The 10,250-nt window shown below is 38.4% G+C and overlaps 1 protein-coding gene across 1 annotated transcript; it reads right to left on the bottom strand.

The window, feature by feature from the left end:
* Nucleotides 1-3,615: 3,615 nt before the first annotated feature.
* fgf7 (fibroblast growth factor 7) lies at nucleotides 3,616-8,599 on the bottom strand. The gene is made up of 4 exons (XM_080035707.1): nucleotides 8,458-8,599; nucleotides 7,431-8,099; nucleotides 4,166-4,272; nucleotides 3,616-3,998 (listed from the first exon to the last, which is right to left on the bottom strand). Exons 2-4 carry the CDS (start codon nucleotides 7,714-7,716, stop codon nucleotides 3,783-3,785), a joined length of 609 nt encoding a protein of 202 aa, XP_079891833.1. The 5' UTR covers nucleotides 7,717-8,099; nucleotides 8,458-8,599; the 3' UTR covers nucleotides 3,616-3,782.
* Nucleotides 8,600-10,250: the final 1,651 nt, after the last annotated feature.

The raw sequence follows: 10,250 nt of genomic DNA, 5'->3' as shown, positions 1-10,250 counted from the left end.
CCCAGCCTCTCTCCCTGTTTATCTTCACTTGCCTTCATTTATCTTCCTCCCTCTTTTTCTCTCTCTCCATTCTATCCTACAGAGCTCTTCACAGCCAGTGTCAGACTTTCTTCCATCTCTCTGAAGACGTTGCCCTTGTCTGCACATGCTGTTTGACATAAGGGACACATGTGGTTTTCTGTCTTCATGCTTCCACACAAATGCAATATATTACTTCTGTTCTAAATTCATCATCATTAATCACCATTCTATTATTCATCCCAGGATGTCAATCCAACTGTACAGTAGCTCTTAAGCTGATTGTTTTTAAGTTTGCACATGCAACCAAAACTCTTAACTGATCTAGTTATTTGTTAAATTGCCCTTTTCCTTTAAACCCACTTTTCCTTTAAAACCACAACAGTAACAATTGATGTGCACTGAGTTAAGAAATACTTTTTGATTCCATTATTATTAACCAAAACACGGACTCTGTTAAACAATTATAATTATGCAATTCATAAAAACAAAAAGCTATTTAGACATGCAATGCATGTAAAATGTTTTACTGTAAAGAAACTCGATGTCATTGCTGGCAATAGTACAGTCGGGTTTGTGATGTTATTTTAATACTCCAAGTATTACAAAGATTTGTGATTTCGGGAGCGATTTATTAAACAAAATTCAAAAGGTCTTGGAACACCTTGTAGGTATAATTTATGCGTCTGTCCTGTCTGTGTTGCGTCTTTTTCTCTTGGAAGTCTGCAGTTTTGTGTCTACGACAGTTCTCTCTCATTCGCGCTGGCTTCAGCCACTCCTCGTCCTGCTGGGAATACACAGCCTTGAGTCTGAAATGTGTTTACATTTTGAGCATGTTACAAATTATCTGCTAAGACTAACTTTGCGTGACTTGGCAGAAGCCTTCACCTTGCTCAGATGTTGTTTGGGTCAAACATATTTCAGGGGTTGGCTCTCTCAATTTGACTGTCTTTATCTGACAGGGGTTCTCCAAGCCAGATGTGAACCCAGGCAAAAGGTAACGCTCACACTATGTGAGGCAGTGTGTGTGTGTGTGTGACTGCACGCTCTGGTTGATATATGTATGAGAAATGAGCATATGTTGCAGGCACTATGCCAATATGTCTGCAATATTCTTCTGCACTGACAAGACTCCACTCAAACTTAATACGATATAAACTAAGGGGGGATTAATGTGACACTTGGCCATTTGAATATATTTTTTATCTTCCATCATAAATGAATAGATATATCCTTGAGTTGTATTACTACATCTCAGCCTCCCTTATCAGATTGAGCGAATGTATTAATCTAAATCATGTGTCAAGGATTCTCTAAGGACACCAGAGTTTTCCCAAGTGTTTCTTGCAATGTGTATTCAATCTTTCTTTAGAAGACATCAACAGATTTGATTATCTTGTCATTAAATCAGCTAAAGAGCTGAGGAACGCGCTGCTTAATATCTCCAGGGGACTATGGTAATATCAGAGTTTAAAGCCCTGTATTTGCTTAATGTGTAATACGTTGGAGGCTGAATTACCCAAATTTTATTAAATGATATTCAAAGATTAGGTTAAATTAACCTCATTTTCTAATAAGATCAAAATCACAGCAAATTACAGATCAAACATATTGTACCCATTAACCATAATGAGTCCAAATCACTAGAGGAAGCAGATCTTTAAAAAGTTGATCTTTCTTTGTAATGGTCCGCATTGCAAATTGTAAAAAAACAAGTTTATTTCTCAATTAAAATGTAATTGAGTTATTGAGGATGTGTAATGTTTAATTACAGTGTCAACAGAATATAATTCTTCTTCTTACTTAAGAGATCGCTCTCCAGCGTCATAGTTTCATATGTGGCAGAATAGAGGCATGGTTCGCGTGCATTGAGAAGGCATAATCTGAAAAAGTTGTTAGTGCCAAATTCACGAAGAATCACAATTTCTTAAATATGTATATAAGGTTTCTGGTGTGAAATAATGGCTCGCTGACGTGCACAGTGGCTGTTTACGAAAGGAACATAAGCCAGAAAAAAACTGACAGATATGTTTCTCAAAAACTGTCCGATCAAACCATGAGTGCTTGTGAATGTTGGAAAGATTATTCAGAAGAAGCTGTGTTGCTTTCTTTTCTATTGGATTTGGATGCATATTTAATACTTTACTTCAACATTGAATGATCAAAATCAATGCACACTGTAAGGAAAAGGAACCCTTTCACATAACTAATCTGTTTTATTTAAATAAAACAAATAACTTACAACCATGAATGCAAGACACTGTAACGGCATCACCAGTGTTGGGGCTATTGCAGTGAGCTCATGCAGAAAAAGTTGGCATCTGAGATTAAAGGTGAAGTAAGCGGTTTATTTATGTTAATACAAGTGGTAAATCGCTCTTTATTCATACAGTGATCACTTACATAATGTGCGTGTTCATAAAGCCGATCTCTCAGTCAGCTGCTCTGCATGTAATCGGCAAATAAACTTATTGGAGGATCCCGAAATGTTTATCTAATCACAAGAGAGAAGGCTACAAACCGATACCCGTCTCACTCATGGTCTCACTGCCGGTGCACGCCAGAGCAGTAGATGGGTGAATGTTTATGCGCCTACAATGGCGGAGCAGGTAAAAATCCTTCCCAATGTCTGTTTTGATGGTTTTTATCATGTTTTATCACACTTATGGATCTGATATGATGCTAGATAACTCGCTGCTTGAAGACCGCAGTGCATTAATGTGGTGACGTAGGGACGAGCGAGGGGACTGCTAACTGCAGTAACTGACAGGAAGTTAGCTAAAAGAACCATTCCGCTTACAGCACCTTTAAGTATTTGGTGTGGTAAAAAAAGGCCTCCTGGTTCATATTTTGTCTTGGTCATAATAACAAAAAAATGGAAATGTCATAACAAAAATACAAAAGAAAATCTCATTATTTATAAATATGTGAACTTTTATACAGAATTATTTGCTAAAGGGATCGCATGACATACACATTTATTATGTTGTTCACTTTGTAATTTTAATCTGGATATCTTTTCAGCAGCAGCAGAATATTTCAGCATTTCAAAATCACAACCTGGAAAATGAAGAGGGAAATCAGTGAACAGCTACAAAGTATTTGACCAGAGCTTCAATGTAGGAAGGATAGACAGATCAAAACAGCTCAATACTTAAATAGATCCTCCTGCGTTCTCTTAAATTTACTGAATGTGTTATTGTAATTCATTTCGCATCTGTTTTGTGTGCTCTGAGCATGTTAACCATTTATAAAAAAAGACAAGTCCAGCTTGCTTCAGCACATTATGGTCAAGTCAAATCTCTATCACTGGATTTTTCCGTTGATCGTACGGGTTTCCTCATCCAGCTGGGTGTAGATCATCTTTGGAAAAGGATACAGTTCCGACTGTGCGTAATACATTTTGTTTTGTTTTTATAAGAAAACACTTAACTGAAATATAATATTTAACTCAAAATAACAATAACATTGGTTAGACTTTAGTTGTTCTACAGTTTGTGTACCACTCAAAGCTATTTAAAATATTTCACTATTTTCTTCTTTCAGCATCTTATTTTAGGATGTTTGGAATAGTTTAATGTGCCCCTATGATATCTGTTGCTTTATCTCATGGTAATTATACCATATTAAATAACAAAGTCTACAAATGGAGGAGAATGGAGCGTGATGTTGATAATGAGCTTATACTTTATGTGTCTGTTTACATATATAATATGTGATCAAAATCGTACACCATTTTTTGACTCATTAATCCTTATGTTTCCTCAGTCTGCCCTCCTCTCCTCCTCCTTGCACTTCATAGGGATGAAGTGAGATGCTATGTGCTCCCTCCTGGTTTTCTTCCCTCGCATTGGCCTTCCCTTCTGGGACAGGGCTATGAACATTGCTTTGCCATTTTTAGTCCACTTTGCAGAGGAGTAAGCATTGAAGTAGTTTTCTAAGAAAACCTCCTTGAAGTTGCAGTTTTCATTGTAGATCCTCTGTGAAGAATAAGACAAACATCACAGTATTAATAAAATACAATCTGCTGTTGCCAGTATTTGTCTTCATTTGCAGTTCTTGATCTTCATTATACAAAATAATTTTTTGCAATAATTGTTCTGTTTTTTGCTCAAAACTTTGACATTTATAACTGAGGCAATATTACCTTGCCTGTCAGATGTCCAGTCCTGTTCATAGAGATATAATACTGACTCTTCACGCCTTTGATAGCCAGTATTCCCCCCTCAGACACTGTCCTGATCTCCAGGATACCTGCCAGACGTTCACACAGTTAGAAAAATGAGACATAACACAGGACAGATAAGATACTATTGACATCCAGCTCCACTCTGCGCTCAACATTCATCTTCATTAACAGACGGGATGGAAGTTCCTGTGATTAATCAGTCTGTGGTCTCTCTGGCTTTATTCAAGCCTTGTTAACTGTCCTGGGTGGCCGTTACACAAACCACAACCTATGCTATAGCCCATATGGGAGACAGATTAGGCCTCCCTCTCCTGGGATTGAGAAAACTACCGCCTTGCATGCGCTTTGCACGCTACATTTTAGGCCTGCTCTTCAAATCCGTGGGAGTTAAACACTTAACTGTTTTGGTGTGTTATTTTTTAAAATTATTTCATTATGCAATTTCAGGACAAACAGGGGGTACTTTTTGCAATATTACTGGGCATTTACACGGAGGAATAATTTTAGTTAAAATACTTTGTTGAAGGCAATATTAAAAGTCTTTTCATTGAAATGTAATGTCTTAAGACTTGATGCTTCAGTAGAAATTGCTTATGTTAACAATATTTGCAGCAGTGATGACAGTTTGGTGTTTCAAAAAGGAGCTAATAACTTATTCAGCAAAAACATTAGTCCTAAATATCTCTAAAAACTGATATTAACACAAAGCTATGCTTTTTAAGGCACTAGCTGGGCCCAGAACAGAGATTGTAGGTAATAGAACAACTTTGATGTACATTTTAACGTTTTGCAGAAATTCTTTCATTTGACAGGCATAGAAACTCTATTAAAGCTCATCAGACTGACATTGAGCGTGCAGCATTTTACAATTTGATCACTAACAGATGGTACTGGTCTCCCAATCTTGGAACGTTGTTTGATCTTGGCTTGGACTTGCTATTTGACTTAATATTACTGGCCTTTGACTGTGTGCTCTTCTGTATTTAACCCTGCTTTTCTAGTCTCCTATTTGAATGTATTTATTATGACTTAAAGGTGATCTTAACTTTAATTTAACACTGATGAAGCTACAGTTTAAATCGGAAACCCTTAAATCAAATCAAATGAATTGTATTTTTATGGCCCAATATCACATGTCGCAATTTGCCTCAGTGGGTTTTATAATCTGTACAGCAATAAGACACACTCTGTTTTAACCTCTTTAATGGAAGCATGGAAGTACTCTTCCCATAATATTACATGTTACAGCTACAGTTGTTTGGTGTACCTTGGAAAGATTGAACACATTTCCACACGCACATATTGTTAAAGTTTTGGCTCTGACGCAGGTAGCCCCGCAGACTGTCCCAATCTTGAACAGATTTGTTATCACTCACTGGTCCAGCCCCTGGCTAAGTAAACTAATTTGTGGGTAATCCCTAATCCTGCTTTTTCTGAACAGAAACAGAAACCACAAAGTACTCCATATTCTTTTATCATACTATCTTTATTGCTTTCTTGCATTAATCAAACTACAGTGAATTTAATAGCGGGTAAACAATGGGACACATTCAGTCTTTCAATAATTTATATTTAGCTGCACCTGACACCAAGTCTTTTAAGCCGCAAACTGCTGATCTGCTGAGTGATTTAGTAGAGAATAGGCTAAAACATGCTACTATCAACTATCAACTCTTTGTTTATTGATTTTTACTGTGGCTAAATACAACTTTTTAATGATCATCAAATGTTGGTTTATCAAATACGCTATGCCAAGCTCTTTCACCTAAACACAGACCTACATGTTTAAGTAATTAACATATACTATTTCGCTAGGTGTATATCTATCTGTTATATGATATATAACATGGGTTTGTTTAATATTAAGGATTTGTTTACACATTCAGATCCAAATTGTACTTGAAATTATTGCAATACCCCTGACCAGGACGCACACATAATATTTTTTAAGAAACATCTCTACAGCACAACAGTTTTTTCTATGCTGTTTAGTCCTCTTTACAATGCAGATACAACCCTTCAAATAAATAACTAAATCAGCACTGCAGACATTTAAACACGTGTGGCACAAGAGAAGAGTTCACTGGGAGTAAGCCTTTATTTTTGAAGAGGCACACAGAATGTGGAGGCCAAAAGCAATTCAGCTCCATGTTTCTCATTTTGGTTTCTCCTTTTTTGTTTTCTCTCTCTGTATAAAAAAAGCTTTTATGCAATCAGCTTTCCAGGCATTCTTGGTCCCTGCAGCCAAAACATGACTCACTGATTTATTGCAAATGTATCTGCCCCACGTTAGTCTCTTCAAAGGCATATTGGTTAAATATCTATGTGCTTTTAGCGTGCGATTGCCAGCCACATATGGGTGTATCAATTGTTCAGTCTTCCATTGCCAATTGTTGCACAAACATCTTTTTGATCCACTTTGAGTCATTTCCCTGTCAAACCAACATTTTAAGCAACAACCACATTGTCAGATACAAGGAAATGATTACTACGTGAAATATCCTCATCATGATCAAAAAATCCACTTCTATTTGAGAACATGAACTTGAAAACATTACAAAAATATTGCCATCATTACAAATTGTATTAATAATTTTGGATTAGACAAAGTATGGTATTTCTGTGTGCATTGTCATTCATCAGAAGGTGAATATCATACATTTTTCTATTTCTAATATTGATGGCAATTATTTGCCCCAAGATCTCATGCTGACACTGTCAATTTGTGGGAGAGTAAATCAGGCTAAACAACTGTGAGTCTGTGCTGGTGTGAGTCCGAGGTCCCAAGGACCTGGAACACATCAGTCTCCAAGACCCTTCGGTTTACTTCATTACTGCCTGTGTTTAGATGGTGTTATGGTTTAATAAGCCAAGGCCCCCACCTGCTTCATTTTACCTCTGTCACTTTGGCTGCTCTAACAGAGACACATGACCCATTAACAGTGTGATTACATTGTGGAGAATTCTGTACAATAACACCTCCCACATGCTACTGTCACCTTGGCAGGCCAAAGGTACTTTACTGACTCAGTGGAAAGATCTCACAACTAAACTCATGCATGGCACAATTTCTAAATTTCGGTTCTGGGAATAAGATCGCAGCCTCATTAGAGTACTTGGAAAAAGTATTAATACATTGTAAGTACTGAATACCTTAGTGGAGTTTTTTGATTATTTATTTGTGATTTGTTTATTATAATTAGACAAAAAGAGTACTCCTTACTGTAGCAGTTGGTGGCATCCTGAGTCCCATTGATGTTGCCATAGTCATCAATTGTTAAGAACCATTGCGTGCGGCTGAACAGCTGTCGGATGCGCACATCTCCTCCCTCCATGTAGTCATAGTTCCTGGTGTGGCGCTCGTGCCTAGAGCAGTTCATGATAGCGGCGAGTTGCTGTGGCGTACAGTCACTGTACACTAGGCACACACTGCCGAACAGGAATATGGCATGCAGGTAAAGTCCCGAGAAGAGATTTTGAAGGTTCCATGTCAGCATCCATTTGCGCATTATAATACAATGCAGTGGGGATCAATGAACAACATACTGAAATTGAGATAGAGATCTGCGCGCTCTCCCTTAGCCCAGCGACCCCCCTTGACCTCTGCCTGGTGACCCTTATGTTGTTGTGACTTCCGGATCCCTGATCCCGCAGTGGGGATGCCCAGGGGTTGTGACCGGCTGGTTGTTGAGGAGACTTTGCGATGCTGCTCTTGATTGGTGGAAACTTGAGAGCGGTGTGAAGAAGAAGAAGAAGACAGGTGACAGTATTATGAGATGATGCCTCTCTTTAGTCCTCAGCGACCGTGTGCGTTGACCGCTCCATCCTCTTGAAACCATAGTCGAACAACAGACGTCATAATCCAGTTTGGGAATTGTTATGCAGGATGTCACTATAAGAAAAAATGTAGACGTGTTTAATTCTAGCCAATGCAGCCGCAGAAAAATTGCTTCACACATACAATCATATAAGTACAACAAGTCTCTTGTTTAAGTAAATCTTCAAAAAACTTTGACAAAGCTTCTGTTTTTCGGTGCGCGTAAGAATATGGATTATGCAGTAATGCAGTAAATTCAGATTTTTGTGGTGTTCGACAGGCGTATGTCTCGTCATGAACCCAGAACAGGGAAATATTGCATCAGTGCTGTGGGATTACAAGTCTCTAATCTCCTCTATATCAGCATACATGCAGTACGTCTTTTCCAATAACTATTCTGCGAAAAAAGAAAAAAAGTAGTTTAATGACTTACATGTGGTCTGAGTGATGACAGGAGTTGTCAGATGTGTATTCCCTTTCAGCAAGATTTTTGATTTGAAGACTCTTGTGGCTCTAAAGCTGTAGTCTCAGTTGTAAACCAAGCCCAGTACAGTAAAACTAAGCAAGAGGTTGGAGCTTCTGTCAATTCCCATGGATGTCTCCCTGTCTCTGGCAGGCTGACTCTGTGCATCTTCCACTGTCGCTGTGCAGTCTGCTTAGATAAATGCCTCCTGCTGACCTCACTTGAGAGCAATTAGATCCCAACCAGTCAGCTGTCCCTGGCCCGAGATGCAATGGAGAAACACCCTCTCCCTGCTTCTCTATGTCACTCACCCACTGGACATGAGAGGGAGCTATAAACTCTTAGAATAGCAGGCTCTGCTTGGTATGTGCTCCTAAATGCTTTTAAGAACAATTGCATGCAAACCCACCATTGCAGAACTATCTACAACCTCTCTGCCTATTCCAAGAAATGTCTTGCACTTAAATAGGTTTGTGCTGTACTCGTTACAGATCTCATATTGACTCACATTGACCGAAGCAATGGTTAAGATATTTGCTCTGATGACAAAGCCTTAAAGAAAGTCTTCCCTATCATTTAAAATGTCACAATTAATTAGTGGTTTGGTTTTACTTTGTTGCACTGAATCATTGGTAAGGATTTGTTGACACAAGTAAAAAAAAACTTCAAAGAAGCCCTTTAATTCTCATTCTTATTGAGTCTAATGATGGTAAGCGATAAGTTATGGCTGACAGGTATCCATCCAAGGGGAGAAAAACAGAACACATAACTGCTCAGAAGTATTCATCTCTGTGTCAGGGGTCATGCACTCTTTCACTTTTTGCGTTTGTATTTAAAGTCACAATTTATTGCCCTACATACCTGCGCTCTCTTTTGACTCACAACTTCAAAAGTTATATGGTCCGTAATGAAGCCCCCCCCCCCCCTGGGGAGGTCAGGGCTGCAGGCCTGAGAGAGAGGGACTTCTGGCCACAGCAGGTCTGCTTCTCATCTATGAACTAGTGGTCGTAAAGGCCTGACCTATTGGGTGTTTCTCTGGGCTGTTCATCTGTCCCTTCCATCACCTCGGAGCCTGTTCACACTAACAAGGAAACATCACTTAACACATCATTTTAGGCAACCACCAGTTTACAAATAATAGAGAACTAGACAATGCAATGAATGTGAAATCCTATATTAACATAAAATAATGTTTCAATATCAATAAAATGTATGCATGGAATGAATGGTCAATTATTTGTTTGTATCTTGAATAAATATTTAGACTGCAGACTTATTTATGGACTGCAGTTTATGAGACATTTAAAGAGCAGGGTTTGGCATGACCTTAGGAGCTGTGTCAGGGGCAGGTAGCACCAGGAACTTGCTGCCAGGAAAGAGGCCTGTCAGTCAAACACATGGCATTTCATGGCATTTGGTATAGAACAGTTGCTTAACCAGTGACCCTTGTTTTCACACTGGGTTATGAAATTATGTCTTTCGGGGGGTGCCTTGAGGTTTGTTTTTAAAAGCCAAGTCATGTGAAAATGTAAGCAGGGGAGGAAGAGACGTACTATCCAGTTATTTACTTTAAATTCTGATTTTATTCTCAATTACTCTGCCAAACTCTACCTGTACAACCACCCACAGAAGTTAGCCTCAGTACTTTTCCCTCCCAACAAACACCCACACAAACACACTCAGATCCACTATTTCAATATGACATGAGCTACTACTAGTCTATTTCTGTATTCATATGTATATATATATTTTTATTTATTTAA

The sequence above is a fragment of the Ammodytes marinus genome (genome assembly GCF_949987685.1).
Source record: "Ammodytes marinus genome assembly, chromosome: 1".
NCBI classification, from domain to species: domain Eukaryota; kingdom Metazoa; phylum Chordata; class Actinopteri; order Uranoscopiformes; family Ammodytidae; genus Ammodytes; species Ammodytes marinus.
This window is presented reverse-complemented; position numbering and strand designations above follow the sequence as displayed.

Bases quoted from the DNA above. Each gene is read 5' to 3' on its own strand.
- fgf7 (XM_080035707.1), bottom strand. From the start codon at position 7,716: ATGCGCAAATGGATGCTGACATGGAACCTTCAAAATCTCTTCTCGGGA. The intron at 4,273-7,430 runs GTAAGGAGTACT...AACGTCTGGCAG, and splicing joins GGATGCCACCAACTGCTACA to GTATCCTGGAGATCAGGACA. The intron at 3,999-4,165 runs GTAATATTGCCT...TATTCTTCACAG, and splicing joins CTGGACATCTGACAGGCAAG to AGGATCTACAATGAAAACTG.